At 41.8% G+C, this 19,400-nt stretch overlaps 1 protein-coding gene across 2 annotated transcripts in view; it reads left to right on the forward strand.

The window, feature by feature from the left end:
- The first annotated feature begins 1,068 nt into the window (after positions 1-1,068).
- The window catches only part of EFNB2 (ephrin B2), a 66,309-nt gene continuing 47,977 nt past the window's right edge, over positions 1,069-19,400 (forward strand). For both annotated transcript variants that reach the window (XM_060769589.2, XM_060769590.2), the window contains exon 1: positions 1,069-1,968. In XM_060769589.2, coding sequence (XP_060625572.1) covers positions 1,814-1,968 — 155 coding nt within the window. In that variant the 5' untranslated portion in view covers positions 1,069-1,813. The remainder of the gene's footprint in view (positions 1,969-19,400) is intronic.

Below are 19,400 nucleotides of genomic sequence, written 5' to 3' on the forward strand. Positions count from 1 at the left end.
TGTGCGTTTCAAACCTCCTTTAAATACACATATTGTCGAAGGCTTTCATGGCCGGAGTCACTGGGTTGATGGGGGTTTTCTGGGCTGTATGGCCATGTTCCAGAAGCATTCTCTCCTGACGTTTCGCCTGCATCTATGGCAGCCATCCTCAGAGGTTGGGAGGTCTGTTGGAAACTCGCCAAGTGGGGTTTATATATCTGCAGAATAATGTCCAGGGTGGGAGAAAGAGCTCTCGTCTGTTTGAGAAAAGTGTGAATATTGCAGCTTGATTAGCATTGAGTAGCCTTGGAGCTTCAAAGCCTGGCTGCTTCCTGCCCAGGGGAATCCTTTGTTGGGAGGTGTTACTTGCCTCCAACAGAGAAGAGTTCTTTCTCCCACAATGGACATTCCACAGTGATATGAAACCCACTCGCCTAGTTTCCAACTGACCTCACAACCTCTGAGGATGTCTGCCATAGATGTGGGCGAAACGTCAGGAGAGAATGCTTCTGGAACATGACCAGACAGCCCGGAAAATTCACAACTATCTATCTATCTATCTATCTATCTATCTATCTATCTATCAGGAGACCCCGGTTGCTCAATGGGTCAAACCCTTGTGCCAGCATCGAATCCGGGTAGAGGAGGTTGAGCTCCCTCTGTCAGCTCCAGGTCCCCATGCGGTCACATAAGAGAAGCCTCCCACAAGAATGATAAAAACATCAAGCATCTGGGTGTCCCCTAGGTAACGTCCTTGCAGACTGCCAATTTTCTCACACCAGAAGCGACTTGCATTCTCTCAAGAAAGAAATCTATTTCTCAATATACACATACATACATACATACATACATACATACAAATATGTGCCAACACACACACACATATAGATCTGAAAGCGACTTTTCTTTCCTTTCGGGACCCCCAAGCCGTGCCCCCCCTCTTTGCGCGCGCCTGGGCATGGAGGGGCGCGCGCTACCTGCCTCCTCCTCTTCCCTCCCTCCCTGCCTGCCTGCCTGCCTGCCTGCCTCCTAGTCCCGCCCCTTTCGGGCGAAGGGCGCCTGTCTCCGGGAGCGAGGTGCGCCTTAAGTGACAGCGGCGCCACCCAACCAGCGCGCGCGCTGCCAAGGGAAGGGGGGCGGCGGCGTTTATAGCGCGGAGGCCGGGCGCGAGAGCGGCGACTCGGAGGAGCTCACTCTCGCCTTCGGAGCTCGAGGAAGAAGAAGAAGAAGAAGGAAGCCAAGCCTCGCGGGAGGGGGGAGAGCAAAGAAAGCAAGCAATCCAGCGAGGGCGAAAAAGAGCGCGTGGGGGAAAAAACCCCTCGAAATCCTCAAGGAGGGCGCTTTTGAGGGGAAGCGCTTGGCTTGGTTTCCAACGCGGGCGCAGGGAGCCCGCCGCCGCCGCCGGAGGAGCCTTTCGCGTCGAGGGCTTGGGAGGACCCGTCTCTTGCTGCTCTTGGGCGTCCTTGGAGGATATTCGGATCCCTCTCTGCCTTCCTCTGAGGAAAAGGAGGAAGAGAAGGAGGATGGGGCCCCGCGGGTGCCGGTGCGGCGCCTCCTCCGGGCTACTGCTGCCTTTGGGTCTTCTCCAGGTGGATTATTAGGAGCGGCGAAGGGAGGCTGGTGGCGTCTTTCTCGGAGGGACAGGACCGCAGGGCACATTCCCTTCCTTCCTTCCTCCTTGGCTTCTTCTCCTCCCGTCCATTCGAGGGCCGATGGCGGCGCGCGGGACTCTCTAACCCGGGATTGTGGCTGCGAGGGAGGCTCCTTCCGGGGGGATCGCGGGCGGGCGCGCCTCCTCTGCCGCCTCCGTCTCGGCTTCCTCGGGGGGACCATTATGCCGCCGCTCCCTCCTGCTCTGCCTCCTCCTCGCCGCGGGGCGCCTTCCCCGCTGGGCCGCTGCTGCTGGGCCCTCTGGGTGCTGCTCTGCCGGACGGCGCTGGCCAGCTCCCTGGTGCTGGAGCCCATCTACTGGAACTCCTCCAACTCCAAGTAAGTGCGACGCCGCCGCCGCGGGGGGTTCCGCGCCGGATCCCCTCGCCGGGAGAGAGAGAGAGAGAGAGAGAGAGCGCCCAAGGGCCAGACAGCCCGAACGCACCGTCTAAGCACTCCCGGCAGATGGCCGTCCGGTTCAGTACAAACCTCAAGAGAAGGAGGAGACCCCCCCACTGCCCAACGCTCTCCCCCAGGCCTAGAAAAAAAGGGGGGGGGCTTTATCCCCAAGACCCCATCCTTTGTTAGACCAGGCATCCTCAAACTGCGGCCCTCCAGCTGTTTGGGCCTTCAACTCCCAGAATTCCTGACAATTGAACAAGCTCGTTAGGGCCTCTGGGAGTTGGAGGCCCAAACAGCTGGAGGGCCGCAGTTTGATAATGCCTGGTTTAGAGGGAAATCCATGCCCCCCTCCCTCCATCCCCAAGTCACAAGATTGTGGAATGTCAAGATTCTATGAATGGATTGGAGAGGATTGTGGGGAAAAGGTGTGTGTGTATAAGTATGGGTTTTGCCATGGCGTAATGGTAGCACTGGGCCTGATCCACCTATGAATGGATTGGGGAGCATTGTAGGCAAAAGGTTTTCCCACTGCATAATTGTAGCACTGGGCCAGGTCTATTGGGCCAGCTGGAGCCCCCGTGGCACAATGGGTTAAACCCTTGTGCCGGCAGGACTGCTGGCCAAAATGTCGGCGGTTTGGATCCAGGGAGTGGAGTGAGTTCCCATCTGTCAGCTCCAGCTTCTCATGCAGGGACATGAGAGAATCTTCCCAGAGGATGGTAACACATGCGGGCATCCCCTGGGCAACATCCTTGTAAATGGCCAATTCTTTCACACCAGAAGCGACTTGCAGTTTCTCAAGCCACTTCCGACAGCAGGGTGAGCTCCCATCTGTCAGCTCCAGCTTCCCATTCAGGGACATGAGAGAAGCCTCCCACAGGATGGTAAAACATTGAGGCATCCCCTGGGCAACATCCTTGTAGACAGCCAATTCTCTCACACCAAAAGAAACTTGTAGTTTCTCAAGGCACTCGTGACACACACACACACACACACACAAAATTGGACCAGCCAAAGTTTAGACACTTTGTGACAATACTAGGCCCCTGTTCCCCTTCCTCCTGGGGAGGCATCTAGGAAAGGCAGGAGAGGAGCTTCGGCACTCCTTTGCACATTTGCAGAGATCCCTTCCAAGAATCAGGTGGCTGAGTCACGAAAGCCTGAGCCCAGGGAGGACTTTCTCAGGCCTTGCCCTCTTTTTTTTCAAGTCCAGGCAGAGCCAAGACTGTGAAGGCTGCGTGGGTCGCCCACCAGGGTCGTGGCCTCCCTCCACGCAGAACTGCTGCTCCAGGAGTGGGTTGAGAGACAAGAGTTTCTCTAGAACCAGCTGATGCAATGCAAGCAGAAAGTGGGAGTTGTGTAGGACTTTGGAATTCAAGATCCTTTTGTCGCTTTTTAGCATGTTAATTTGGCTTTCCTCATAAGATAAAGTTGTGATCTTCAGTACAGGGCTGTGTGACTGAATGAGGATAGATAAGAGCATAAAAGGTCTTTCCCTGAACAGCTTGGAAGAAAGGAAGACCTACTTTGAGAGAGAGAGAGAGAGAGAGAGAGAGAGAGAGAGTTCTGTGTTTTGTTCTCCTGGAAAGTTAATCTCACAAATCTAGGAGAACTTCCTCAAACTAAGATTTCTCTCTGTTTGTCTATAAATCAGTGTAGGTGCCTTAACAGTCTTACTAGAGGACATATCTTTTAAGGAGCTGTGATAAGGGAGGCTTCTTTTAATGGGTTTGTAGGACATAGTTTATTGAAAACAAGCACATCGGCTTGCTCATAAAACCCACAAGGTTGCTTGGAAGTGAATTGAGTATAGGCTCTTGTATAAAGCATGATTAAACGGCTGTTAAAATGCCTTTAAGTGAACAACTCCGCTTTGGGGAAATGGCCTTCCTCACAAGTGCAAAATGCCTCTTCAGTGAGGTGTGCTGTATATTACTCACAGGCTCCATAGAATCTAGCCGAAATAACAGAAGTTTGGAATTTGCATCCAGGAGCTTTGAGAAATCACTTTCCAACTCTATCATTATCCCTTGGGTGCCATTAGATTAATTTCCTTGCTGTTCCCTGAGGGAAAAGGGGCTTTCAGGCGGGTTTGAGGCCCATAGTTTTCAACAAGGAGAAGCAAAGAAGATTCATTGGTTTGCATTTTCAAAATGTGAGAACCTGGGCCATTTTTAGCAGGATCATGTTAGTCTTGCACAATTTAGTGGTGCTTTCTTTCCTCCCTAGACAGGAATACAAAGACATGGCTGTGCATGTTGTGGATTCAAGCTTCTTATAGCACTCCTTCCAACCCAGTAAAAGCCTGGATGTTCAGTTTATGTCTTAGACATATAGAATAAAATTTGTTTCAGAGAAGCAGAATAACTTATTCACTGTGTGTGTGTGTGTGTGTGTGTATGTGTTTCCGTGGGGGAAGTCTTAGTGTTGCATATTGGGTAGCATTAAGTTTAGCCTTAGAGGAGAAAGGCATTTTCCCTGCTTGCCGCTGCAGTCTAGTGATTGCTTTATTCCTACAGAGGTCACTCTTCCAATATGTAACAATATCTCCCAGGCGCTGGCCATTGCTTCTACTCCCTTCCAAGGCCTAACCTGCCTTTGCGACTTGACTTGCCCAATGCATTAATCTACAACTTTCATTTCCCACCTTAAATGGCTTGTCTGCCATGTAATATAAGGCTTTGTCCCTAAAGTAGGGGGTTCTATGTTGCTACTTCCTTCTGTTGTGTACATTAATTTGAGTAAAATCAACAGCAGTGACAAGGGCAACAACCTGCCCTGAAATACTGCTAACAAGTTTAACTTAATTGGTAAACCCTATTTTTTCCCAATCTAAATATATCACTTTTAAATATATCACTTCTTTTTGAAGTGATGCCAACTTTCTGAGGCCCCGTCCACACAGCCATATAACTCATATAACCAAGGCAGAAAATCCCACAATATCTGAACTAGGTTAGTTGAGTCCTCAGTGCCTTATATTCAAGTTCAAAGCAGATAATGTGGGATTTTATTCAGCTGCGTGGAAGGGGCCGTAAATTAATCAATTCAGGCATACCTCATTCCTGCGCTTTTCCATATATTTGTAAATGCATTAGCGATATTATTCCCTTGGGAGGGAATGGGGAATGGGAGTGACCTTCACTTTTGAGGAACATAGTTTATTTTCAGATGCTCCTTACCTGAAGAATGAATGATTTTGTAGTGGAATGAAACTAGTCTCCCTTCTCCACTTCTCAGGAGTCCCTAGCCAGAACATTGATAGCAGGATAAGACTTGTTTCTTCGTAAACAAAGCAGTGGGGTTGTGTTATGAGATCCTTTCATTGTTAGGAGGGAGAGAGAGAGAGAGAGAGAGCAAAATTTCTATGCACCATTTGCATTTATTTACTGAAGATAAGTAATTATTTCTATTTACACATCTGTTGGTAATTAAAGAAGAATTTTAGTAGGTTCATACCACATCTGTGAAAGTGATGTAAATTCTTTTCACATTGGGCCTTTTACGGCCTACTCTACTAAATGAAAACTGCTCTGAGTCACTTTAGCGCCTTTAATTTTTCAATGGTGCCAGGAAAGGAGAGTGAGAAAGGGGGATGGATGTCATTTATATTTATCTGAAGCAATAACTTAATAAGTCCACCATAAAACTGTTCTGTTAAAATATTGCACAAGAACCATGATCATAAAGTTAGTTGGGAAATAATACCTTACTGAGATGTCTCTTTTGTGAGTTTTCTGACCTCGGAAAACTAGATTGTAAGGAAGCCTAGTAAAACAAACTCTTGTGTAAGCAAGTGACATCCATCAATGAATGGTATTTCCAAAATCCATTCTTGTCAATAGAGAGATTACTTTACATACTTAGTCACTTGTTTTCTGGAGTCAACAAATAAGAACTGCCCAACTCCATGCTACAACCCCTAAGTTGCAATTTAGTAGCTTTAGGTGTGAAGGACATGAAGCTCTACTTCTCAATAGTGTTGGGCAATCTAAGGTTCCTTTTGTTAGCGGGCATTTGCCCTGTCAGCAAATAATTTTTCTTTTCTCACCCACAGTGGGCCTCTTTTCCTTAACTAAATGTCATTTAACTAAAGGAAAGCAAACAAATAGCTTAGTAATATCTCCAATGATAACCTATTACACATGAAATCAGCCACAGTTAGTTTGAATAAACACTAAAGCTGTCAGAGACTGATAAAATAGCCTATAATGGATGGCCCTGTTTGAGCAGCCTTTTCGGTGGCATAAAACAGCCTGCTCCTCATCATTTGTTTGTGAAATTCTTCTTTTCTTTTCTTTTTTATTTTTTTTCTGGTAGGCAAACAAATGCACATTCACTTCCAATGAATATCCCCTTGAACTGTGCTCTGCAATTTGCGTTTGGGTTAATCTTGTCGGTTTTAATGTACAGAAAGGGGAACAGAGCACCAGGGGAGGAATTGTTAGTGCCTTCACATCCCCCATTCCTACCATTTTGTCAGAATGATAAACTATAAGTAATGGACAATCTTGTTTCACAAGAAAACTGAACCTACTGGAGCATGAAGAACTGCCAAAATGTTGCCTTGCAATATTTATGGTATCTTTCCTTGTTGGCAAGGATTTATTTTGGAATCTTGGAGCTTTACTGCTTAATCCTCACTTAATGTTAGACAAACATAATATGGCGTATATACTCTATAAAGATGGTTGGGACTGATTCTCTCACTAGATACCAATCCGAATTGTTTGGTGCTTCCCTATGTGCTAGAAGCCTATAATAGAATAATTGTGTCTCCTTCTTACACTGGGAAAATATGTGGGATGCCTCGAAATGTTTAAGGTTCTTTTCCCGCATGGGCTAAACAGCAGGAGCTTCATAATTACTTTCCTCATTGGTTTTACTTCATCGGAGAGAGGCCTGTACTCTAGGCCAAGGCAAAAGACACTTTCCTATAGCGGCCAAAAATATATATTGCAGCTTGTTGAACTCAATATACAATGGAAACACGTCTCTTCGGATTTCGGGTAGAGTATACTTTTGCTAGTTGCTGATCAAAGTGAAAGGTTTGTGCATCACAATTCTATAATGTTTACTCAGTGTCTCTGTCTTTAATTGGGAATGCTTCCAAATGGCAGCCTTTAAATGCTGCTAGACACGAAGGCCTGAATCCAATGACCAGTCTTAACTATAGCAGAACTATAGAATCAGTTGCTTGATCCACCGGTTAACATAAAATTCCATTAATTTAATGGATCAACTCTATCTGGGGGCCAGCCATTGAAAAAGAGCGAGACTTGGGTGAACCCCCCCCCCCCGACATGAACCTTACTTACAGCAAACCCCTAGATTTTAGATTCATTCTTGTTTCCCCCCTTTTTTGCACAGTCTGTCATTTGGTAGCATAATTGCTATATTTATACCAATTATCTCTAAGTCTCTTATCTTTGTGCCTTATAAAGTAAAACAACTCATAGTTCAGTAATTGCTGTAAGACAGGTAGTGTCTGACTCAGGCTGAAATCAGAAAAAAATGCACTCCCTCCTCTTCTTTTTTAAAGGGACATAAACAGCCAGAATACAACAGTTATAATATACTCCCTGCTCATTAAACATTAATTTTAGTAGGACTTTTGTTTGCATATCACCTGGGGAGAAATCCTCATAGTGTGATGGAATGACATTTAGAGAATCTTTTTTGAAAAATCCCAAAACAAAAATCAAGATGGATAAGAATCTATTCTTAAATAACCCAGGTTAATTATACCTTACCTGATGCAAAGAATTAACAGGATATCTTTGAGGATAAAGAAGTAGACAAAACATTCATATATATATATATATATATATATATATATATATATATATATATATATATGTTTTGTTGTTGTTGAATTTTACACATTGTTTTAGCTTTCTCTGTAGACCTTGTGCCGTGGTGCTAGGAAGATGTTAAGTTAAGAAGAGGGATTACCTGGTTAAAGTACTTTGATTAAAGTAAGAGGACTGTAATAACTATACTTATCAGGCTGAAGATTGAACACCTTTTCTTATTTCCAAGTTAGAGATTCCTCTAATTTGTATATGGCCAATGTAAAGTAGACAGGAGGGGTGAAGGCCAAAGACAGTGTTAAGAACTCCTTGGGAACAAAACTCCTGCGGCTTCATTGTTTTTTTGTAAAGCTAGTGCACACAAAGGCATAACACTATTCAGCCCTTCAGCCATAATGGAAAATGTAAACCGTTGACACCGTCCCCCTTGTTTAACTTGTTTAATTCTCATTTTAAATTCAGTAGTATAGCGGCCGTGTGAACTCTGAAGATTTCTTTAGTAATCCATTTTGTAGTTCCGAATCAAAAACAAAGTGAAAAGGTCTGACACAATTTGCTTTTATTTTTAGGCAAATCAACCCTGCTCCTAGTTAATAAGGGGATTACAACCCAGACTAGGCCTTTACAGATGTAATGTAAATCAAGGGCAGGGTATAAAGAAAGTGATCCCTTTTGATTGAAGTATGGTAAAAAGGCATAGAGAAACTAGCAGCGGTAATCTGATTGTATGGCAATAAAACCACCATTTTCTGTCTTTCAGATAAAAATAATGTGGTAAATCCATGCAGCTCATAAGATGTAAAGGCAGATAAATGGGGATACCATGGCAACATATAGATTAGCTTGATGTTAGAAATGACACGTCTATGAAAGGGATGTAGAAACCAAGGGCCTTGCTTCAGGGCTGCAAGGTATTATGTGGGAACTGAAGGGGGGACTCAATTTGGGGGCTGGGATTAGGAAGTATGAAAGGCCTACTTGTGGCCAGGCTGGTTAAGGCAGTAAAGAAAAGCTGCTCAGTTCTTGCTCATTGGTGGAGCATAATATGGTAAAGGTAGATTTCATTTACTGCCTTTTTTATTGCTGAGATTTGGCCTGATTAAAACTCCGGATCACTGCAGTTGTTCAGATAGAGAAGATTTTCCTTTTTAACTCCTGGTCTAAGAGCGACACCCATTCTGTAGGATTAGCTGCACTTGGGAGTTTGTTTCCTTAATCTATTTGGGATTCAGGCAGGGCCATGCTGGCAAAGAACAGAGAGCGGAGGGTTAGGTGGTGCAGAGGTTATCTGAAAAGAAAAGAGAAGGCTTTTGATTTCTGCCATCTTTCAAACAGAGCTCTCGATCCCGCACTCCACACGAGAAGCTAAAATAAACATTCCACATTGTCCTACTTCCTTGGCCACATGATTCTTCTAGAAAATTACTTTTTTGATTTCTTATTTCTATGTTTCTGGGGTTGGGGGGGGGGTGGACAGAGAAAAATGACAAAATCCATCTGTACATCAGTGGAATTAGCACCATCTTAAAGGAAGTTTACTGCTGTTTTGTCATATACCCTTAGGTTCCGATAGCACTTGTGAAAGTAAGAAAAGAAAGGTTCAAAGTGATGTGTTCTTCCGTACATGTACTTTAATGTACTTTGAGACATAACTTTTACTTCTACTTGTTAGATGCTTCACAGTTTGTAAAAAAAGCCTATAAAGGAAAAAGAAACCACAAGCTATTATTGTATACTGAGCTCTCTAAAACAGAGGAGAACTGCCAAGTTTATCACCCGGCTGTATGCATGGAAGACTAAGAGCGTTGAATTGTAAAGCAACATGCAAGGAAATCCAAGTTCTTAGTGGAGTAGATCATGGGGTAAGCTTGGCAAAAATCCACATGTTGACACTTCCAGACTAGATGTAATCTGTTATTCTTGTGGGTCGCCATGCTTTGGGTTTTGGCATATTCTGAGTAAGCCGACGGGTAAAATTCTCCAAATTGCCCTGCACATTTTCCCCTCTGTCAAGGCTCTTTCAAACAATTTTTGACCCATAACAGTACTTCCAAACCCAAATTGACAAGTTGTTCCAAGTTGCTGCGGTTTTAACAAATGCGCGGTAAAGAGCTGAATATATTTGTGTAAGTGTATGAAGTCTTTAAGCGCTGCAATGTTTTCCATTGTCCCAACTTAACCTTCAGAAATCTATAGCAAAAGATCCATTTTGGCTGTAGATAGCATGCAAAGCTCAGGGCAGCGTCCTCTACTTTGCAGGCTGGTCACATCCAAGCACCTTGCATTCTGTATTTGACAATGATTGCTAATGGGCTATTCAGCTAAAGTATTTGCTTGTTCATAGGGAACAGGCCATGATAAATGTCCAGCAAGCTTGCGGCCTCCTTCAGCTTTTCAAATACAGACTGGTGCATATTTATGGAAGGCAAATCACAAAAGAAGCCGTTGAATTACTGTGGCCTTATGCTTTCTGTTGCAACAAGGGTTAAAGTGATTAAAGAAATAATGTAAAAACCAATGTCATTTGTTTGCTAACCATTATCTAGCATTTAGCTTTCTGAACTTCCCTGTCATGTCACATTTCAAAAATGCTGCAGATAAGACCGAGTACATTTTGATACAGCAAGAAGGAAGAAGTGGCAATTATTTATGTAGCATTTCCCTATGCAACTATTGTTAAGCATACTTCTTTGCGTTGCTCCCTCCTGAAATAGTGGAGGCAGATCTTACAATGGGATTTACACAAATGCATTATTTAGATTAGGAGTACCCAGGATGAGGTGAGTGCTGTGTCTTTACTCTCTCTCTTCACACAAACAAGGCTGTTAGCAGTTGACTTTTTAGGTTTCTTGCCTCTTCGGGCAGTGCAAGGCAAATATTCCACTAAAGATTAATGATGGGTACAGCCCAGGACACTGTTTTAATGGTTTTGAATTACGCTTGCATTGCAAGCCATCACCATGTCATTGATTATCCTTCTTAAACCCATCTCCAACCTAAACTTGTACCACTATTGATGATGAGTGAATCCCAAATTGGGTAGCCCCATTGAATCAATAGGATATACATAATTGTAGTGTAACCTTACTGATAGCATGCGTGCTAATTTGGAACAGTTATCATAATACTCAGTTTATCATTGATATTACAAATGACTTGAAAGTTTAATGTGATTTTTTTAAAAGTCAAAATAATGTGTGTGTGTGTGCGCGCATGTGCGTGTGCATATGCACATACAGTAGAGTCTTGCTTATCCAACCTTTGCTCATCCAATGTTCTGTATTATCCAACGCAGTCTGCCTCCTGCCCAGATCCACAGCTGTTTCTCTAGGCAGTAAATATTTTCAATACATTGCAATGTTTTGGTGCTAAATTTGTAAATGCAGTCATTGCTACATAACGTTACTATGTATTGAACTGCTTTGTCGATTTGTTGTAAACATGATGTTTTGGTGCTTAATTTGTAAAACCATAACATAATTTGATGTGTAATACACTTTTCCTCAATCCCTCCTTATGATCCAACATTTTTGTTTATTCAATGTTCTGCTGGCCCATTTATGTTGGATAAGCAAGACTCTACTGTAATTGCAAATATTGCTGTGTGTATGAATCTTCAACTTAAGCACAAACATTTTGGATTCTATTTTCCCCATCTCTCCACTCTTTGCACATCCATGTATCCAAGAACATAAGAAGAACCATGCTCAATCTAACCAAAGCCTCCTTCAGCCAACTTTCTATTTCATGGACTCCCTCTCCAAAGATGTCTAGGAGAGTCTGAGTAGCTTAGTATAAAGAGTGTGTTTACATATATATGGAAACTATCCTCTATAACCTGGATCTGAAGGATGTACATAGCAATGTTATGGAATACTTGAAATAATCGCTTGGTATTTCATTCGTCGGGCAGTGTGATAGAGAAATGTTGTGTTTAAATGCTGCCTCTGACTTATCCTCACTGAACCAAGTCATTTAGTAAGAAATGTAGACCTAAATTACATGGGTTGCTTTTGTTTGACGTGTTAGCATTGCAAGTTATTCACTCATAGAAGGACATTCCATAACTAACACATTATTCTACAATTTTCCAAAATGCATGTAATTAGGTCATCAAGCTAGCTTTCATTAGAATACCTGGAGATACAGTTTTTGAAAGTTGGATCTGTTCCTAAAATTTATCAATTGAAGAAGCTAGAAACTTTTCTAATTTTCTTGCTGAATCACAGCTGTCTTGGTTAACTTTATAGCGGTCATGACAAATATATAAAGCAACTCTTATTGCATGATGTAGTCAGTTTAACAAGGTAATTAGGTGGGTGTAAAATGATTCAGAAGTTAGGTGCGGGCTGTGGGCAGCAGATACAGGAAAGAACAGCCACAGTTTGCTACAGCAGTCACCTTCTTGCTTACTTTACACACGTTACCTTTATGCACATTGCCTTTACATACATTACCTAAAAGCCTTTCACCTTTATTATTATAACTTTATTATTATAACTTTATTTGTACCCCGCTAGCATCTCCCGCAGGACTCGATGTGGCTTACACAGGCTTACTTTATCTAGTAAGGGTTGCTGCAACCTTAAGGTAGCAAGGTGTGATGGTGTTGGGGAGTGTGATGTAGACCAAGCATGTCTCTGGAGCCACCTAAATTTAGTGCCATTTCCAGCGTAGTAAGTAATTAACATTTAAATGTAGCAGGCTTGGCTACCTAAAATGATGTAATACCATGTTTTAAACTTTGTTATAGGCTGTTTTATATTCAAGACTTCTGCTGAGAATGAGGTGTAGAAACTGATAGATTAAGAGTTCATGTGTGCCTAGCAGATGTGTAGAGAACAATAGATGTACAGATAAGGATGTACTTAAGGGTGACATCTCCTTGGATTTTTACATTTTAGAATTATTAATCTTGTGTTGATATCCCATGACTTGGACTGATGAACATTTTATAGAAGCAATGTGGGGAAAGAGCCAGGTCCTAGTCACTCTGAGCTACATTAAAACTGTGTGTGTTCCCTTTTGAAACAGAAGCATGCAGCCACATATCATTCTATACTGCCGATGGAAACTCAGCCAAACCATAGTCAGTGAAAGCAGAACACCCTGTCCTGGACATAGAAGAGAAAGCTTGCCCAGAATGCCTTGTAGTGATAAAGCTTCAGCAAAATCTAGTACATAAGAAGTGGGGCAAGGCCATTCTGATACCCCTGTGAGATGTGAGTGGGAATTATAAATAGGGATGAGTATATTTATTATTTATGTGGCAATGCACAGAGTACCATTTGTTTATTTAAAATATATCTCCATTGCTTGAAACTGCTAAAATATTTTGTGAAATTGTGCACAATGTAAACATGCTTGTAATCTTGGTTTTGGTATTCAACACAATAGGGAGGAATGGGGGAGAGCAAGAAGCAATGAAAATAGTGGAGGAACACCCACATTAGTTGTGATCTTTATCAGTCCATCACCTTCCTGGTCCTCCTTTGACAAATGCAAATCAACCAACCAACCAACCAACAAAAAACACACACACACACACAAAAAAAACCAGGGAGGATAGAAACTTCTCTCAGTTCATGCTCAGATCTGCTTTGGCTAGCTTGCTTTTGGAAATGTCTTAGTTGGCCAGAGCTTGCAAATATTAGCACTGACATGTTAATGCTGCTAACATTTGTTGGTGTTGAAACATTAAGAGGCTGTTACCGTACTTAAAAAAAGCAAAACAACCAGCAGTGAATGAAAATAATGAGAAACATTGGTTGGTATTCAGTTCACGAAATACAGTGGTGCAAATCAGACTCATGCCATTACGATTCACTTTTTCAGTTGTTTAGAGGACTCCCAATGATGTTTTCCCATTAATTCCCTTCGATCTGGCAACATGGAAATGGCAATGGAGAGCATTAAATGCAAATGGCTGTGAGATATTGGAGGACAGATGTGTGTGTCATTTGGCATTCCTTATATACACTGAACAAAAATACAGTTTGTGTCACAAGTTGAAGTAAAACTCATTCTTTCATTCTGGTTGGGTTTTGTACGTAGGAGGCAGAGGGAGACTGCTATCCTATCCTTTATCTCAGATGGCGGGTCGTGGAATCAGCTCACTGCCAGCATAATATCACAGTGTGTTGACGCTGAAGCTGCTGCCCTTAGGGAGCATCAACATTGTAGAAAAATAGTGCTTGTTCCTCCTGAAATGACAGGATCCAGGATTCCATAACATTGAGCTATGGCAGTTACAGATAGTTAAAGTGGTCTCAAGCTTCACTAATTCAACAGTGTAGACGCACAGCTAGTTGATATGAAAGTGAAGGCACAGCTAGAAGCCCAGCTCTCATTTTGCAAGGTGCTTTTCCCTTTACTCTTGCGTGGCAAAATGGGCATCAAAACTTCTTTGGTTATTGATATGTGGCCAGTGTGGGAGGTAAAGAATCTGGGCAGAGAGACACGTAGGTAAATCTGTACACTGATGTAATGTTGCCTCTCAAGTGGGCAATCTTTAATGCAGGTCTACTTCTGCTGGAATCTACCATCTGCTTAACTGGTGCCCAGGCAGCAGTTGATTTGTATGCCTGATTGGATAAAAGTGCCATTTGAGATGAAGAACATTTTGACTCCTGTGGGTAGCTCTGCTGTCCTTTTGCAGTTTCCGTCCACACTCCAGTTGTTTTCTTCACATTTAATTAATCTTTTATCTTAAGAGCAGCTTGGTTTAACCATTCTGCAGTGCTTAACCTTTGATTTCTCTCTTTTCTTTCTTTTCTTTCCCCAAGATAACTCTATATTTTATTGGTGAGATGAGCAGAGAAAATCAGGCATCTTGACAGCTAACCTTACTGTGCATTTCTAGCCATGCATACTCAAAGTAAGTCCCATTATCTTCAGCGAGGCAGCTTACTGTCAGAAAAACATGTTCAGGATTGGAGTCTAGGGAGTTTTTGAAAAGACACATGTGATGTTCCATAATTCCATATGTCAAAGTCGACACAATATATATGATTGATCTGATTTCTTTACAGTATTGCCTGGAAAATCCTTACATCTTTTTGGTCATTGAAATATAGGATGTACATTAATTATTATAGTCCACATATTTAGGGAAGACGTTATACAGTAGAGTCTCGCTTATCCAACATTCGCTCATCCAACGTTTTGTATTATCCAACACAGTCTACCTCCCGTCCCGATCCACAGTCGTTTCAATACACTGCGATGTTTTGGTGCTAAATTCGTAAATACAGTAATTACTGCATAACATTACCATTTATTGAACTGCTTTTTATGTCAATTTGTTGTAAAACATGATGTTTTGGTGCTTAATTTGTAAAATCATAATGTAATTTAACATTTAATAGCCTTTTCCTTAATCCCTCCTTATTATCCAACATTTTCCTTATTATCCAATGTTCCGCCGGCCTGTTTATGTTGGATAAGCAAGACTCTACTGTAATAATGTATTTGCACCATACTGAAAGCTAAGGCTATGTTTAGGCCAGGGGTGTCCAAACTTTTTAAGCTGAGGACCAGTTCATGATCCTTCAGCCTGTTGGGGGACTGGGCAGACTATAGTTTGAAAAAAAACAAACCCATGAATGTAGTTCTTTGCACACTGCAAAGAATTACATCCATGTAAGAAAGAACAATGCAATATATAAAATGAATAACAATTTTAACCAACATAAATGTATCAGTCTTTTAATGGGAAGTGTGGACCTGCTTTTGGCTGATAGGATGGCTGTTGTGTGCTTTCAAGCCGTTTAGGAAGGGAGGGAGAGAGAGGGCCGGTGGAAATTTTAACAGGAGCTGGGCCATATTTTGGACATGCCTGGTTTTAAGGCTTTTGGTAAAGTGGAGCTGCTAGAAAAGGGTTTTCTGTGAAAGTGAAAATAAAATGCATGGGCATCTATTTCAGAAAAACAAGCTGAACCATAGCATTAAACCTCAGCAGGAGCTCCAGCTTGAAACCATTGTTTAAACTAGTACTTGGTGGTGTGGAATTATTAATAAAACATATACTAAATTAATGAAGCTACTTTGTCCATTGATACTCATACCATATCTGGGTATATCTCGTGTTCACGGGTTTGTTCAATTTTTCAAAATAGATTTATGAAAATATGGTTCCAAAGAAAAGAATGAGATAGAAAAAAGAGTAAAAGGAAAATACATAAGATATGAACACAGGTTGGGCAATACAGATGTATGTATATCAATATCCCACAAACTATCATATTTTTTCAAGTTTTTTTTTATGTGTCAGGATTGACTTGAGAAACTGCAAGTTGTTTCTGGTGTAAGAGAATTGGCCATCTGCAAGGATGTTGCCCAGGGGACATCTGGATGTTTTAGCATCCTGTAGAGGTTTCTCTCATGTCCCCGCATGAGAAGCTGGAGCTGACAGATGGGAGCTCACCCCGCTCCCCAGATTCGAATCTCTGACATTTTGGTCAGCAGTCCTGCTGACACGAGAGTTTAACCCATTGTACCACTGGGTCTATAAAATCTATGTTCATGTTTCAGTAAGAGCTAAATACATAGATAGTGAATGTGTATCTTTTCAATCTTAGAATATTTTTGCAACAGTAAAAGCAGGTAGGATCTACCCACTTTTACTGATCTTCAGTTAAATTCAATTTCACAGAATTATACTTAAACATATGCAATGACAAATGTCAAAGATTTTTATATTCAAAGTCAATATATTGTCTCACTTGCAACTAAAAATGAATAACCAGTGAACACACCCACATCATGTGTATACTATATGCCATATAGTGACTTACGATATGGCAATCCATTTTGATGTGTATGGATTTCAAGCACCATCACTCTACAGACTTTAATCCTCGTCTTCAGATATTGTAGACTTGGCTTTATCATTCATTCTTGACTTTTAATAATTTATTAGTTTAGTAAATGTGTTGCTTACTTTTAAAAAAGTTTTACACATTAAAATGTGTAGTGTTAGTATAGCATACACAGCCTTGTTTTTTAATGTGCATTACACATGTAGTCTTGGGAAAATAGAAATAACGACTATTTCCGCTTAAGTATATGCATGAATCATTATGACAAATCTATCTTTGCATTCCTGCAGTGTGTGAAGCAATTCTTCTAGTCACAGCTGAACTATGTAGTGCTCGCCATGATTTGGTTGCTGGTTGCCTCTGTAAGAGCCACACTGTAAGGTAGTGCTAGTAAGGGCCCTTCCACACAGCCATATAACCCAGAATATCAAGGCAGAAAATACTGCAATATTTGCTTTGAACTGGGTTATCTGACTCCGCACTGCCATATATTCCAGTTTAAAGCAGATATTGTGGGATTTTATTCAGCTGTGTGGAAGGGGCCTAAATCTGCTGTTATAATGCTAGCGTCATTGTGGAAGGGGTATAGAGACAGGATTTTGTCATATGGTTGGTTTTTAAAACATATACTGTTCTTGTATTTTGCAATCTGTTTCATAATAGATGTACTTTAAATATGTAAATAAACCAAATCAGATAATGATTGCAATTCAGGGATTTTGAATTGGGTTTCCTTTTAACGCTTTTGTAACAAATCATGGTTGCATTTTTTTTTTGAAAACTAGGTGTATATATAGAGATCATGTTTTGAGTAAGAATACTTTGATCCAAAATTGTTGGGGGAAGAAAATCTAGATATAAATTCTGAAATTCATGAAAGGCTGCTGATTCATGCAGTTTCTATGTACATCTTCAATTACCCTCTGCAATCTCGGTGCTTTATTGTGGTGCAAAACAACTTCAGTTACTATACGCTGCATACCTTGCAATTTTAATTATCCCGTGTTTGCTGCTTTGTCATTAAGGTATGTGATAAGTCAGAATTCATTTTCAAAGAATGTAAGAAGTAACTCTGGAGCTAAAACACTCTGACAAGAAAAAGCAATGTTAACTGTTTAAACTTAGCAATATCATTTAAATGTAAACCTGTGGATCTGCTCACAGGACTGCCATCATGATGGTGCAAGTCATGGAATGATTACGAAAAGGAAAAGCTTTCCGAGGAGAAAGTGTTGGCATAAATAGTCCTCTACTATTCACAATGCCAGTGTGAAGACACAACTGATGCACTCTGTCCCAGCTTGCAAACAGCATCCTTTAGGACACGTCTGTGTTCCTGTGCTGTCTTAATTCATACAGTTAAACTTTTTCTCTCAGGGTGGAGGGAAACTAGATTCTCCAGTACTGTAAGGCACAATCGTGTCTGTAGCATTCTAGACAATCCCCACCCTTTTTTGTTCCTGCCGTGTGACTCAGAACAAGACTGTGCAGGTGCTGACGAATTGTAATTAGAAGAAAGGAGTCTTATTGCTTGAATCCTCCCTCCTTACACTCTGGCTGACTAAAGGATTTCTGAGTGCCGGAGACTGGTAGTCCCACAGTAGACTCATCTAGTTGTGTTGGCTCTACCAGCTTCCCTGTTATTTACTGTATCTCTTACAAAGCAAACTCAGGGACAGATGCTAGCCAGGCTCTGTTAGCTCAATTACAGATGAAATTTCTATGGTTTCTGAAAAAAAGTATACATTCGTTCTGACTTTTTCTTGCTTCATATATGGAATGCCTGCATTTTTGAAGGAAGAGATGTGCCCTGCTTTCCAGATTTGTGTGTGTGTGTGTGTGTGAGGAGCGCCTTGAAAAACTGCAAGTTGCTTCTGGTGTGAGAGAATTGGCCGTCTGCAAGGACATTGCCCAGGGGACAGCCAGATGTTTTGATGTTTAACCATCCATGTAGGAGGCTTCTCTCATGTCCCCGCATGGGGAGCTGGAGCTGACAGAGGAAGCTCATCCATGCTCTGCCCGGATTCGAACCTTTGACCTGTCAGTCTTCAGTCCTCCCAGCCCAAGGGTTTAACCCATTGCTCCGCCGGGGGCTCCAGATGGGAGTGTTGAAGTACTGTTACTTTAATTCAACCCATGCCTGTGATAATCATGGCCCAGACCTTTATTTTTGAAAAAAGCAAAGTGATTATCCGTATGTGGACTCTTTAGAATGGTCTGTGTTGTATAGTTTGAGGAGACACTCCCCCACACACCGTGCTTTCATACATCACCAGACTTTTCCTGTATTTCTTGGCTACAAACTAGAACACCAATCTTTATATCAAAGGGAGTTGGCTTTCATTACAGCAAAGGTTCAATTGCACAGTGCTGTAGGCAGTGAAATTTAATATTATTGTGACTTGTTTAGTAATTTTAGGATGACAGAGGGAAATGGATTATGTTTAAATATAAAGGCGCACAGCACACATGGGTTTTGTCAAATGGAATCTGAGGTTACTTAGGGAGGGAGTGTCTTTCGTTCTTATTGTCAGTGTGAATTAGTAGTTTGTAAATAACCATCTAGTAGATCGTGGATTTATTGTTTTTAAGGAGGAAAAGAAGTATATAGAAATATGGCGGTGCAGGCAACATTACTAGTGCAGTTGCAGTTCAGAGCTGTCAGACTGGTTTTTTTGCCCTATAGCCTTACAGAGACATTTGAATTAACTTGGACTTCTCATCTTTCCCTTTTATG

Source organism: Anolis sagrei, chromosome 3 (genome assembly GCF_037176765.1).
Source record: "Anolis sagrei isolate rAnoSag1 chromosome 3, rAnoSag1.mat, whole genome shotgun sequence".
Taxonomy (NCBI): domain Eukaryota; kingdom Metazoa; phylum Chordata; class Lepidosauria; order Squamata; family Dactyloidae; genus Anolis; species Anolis sagrei.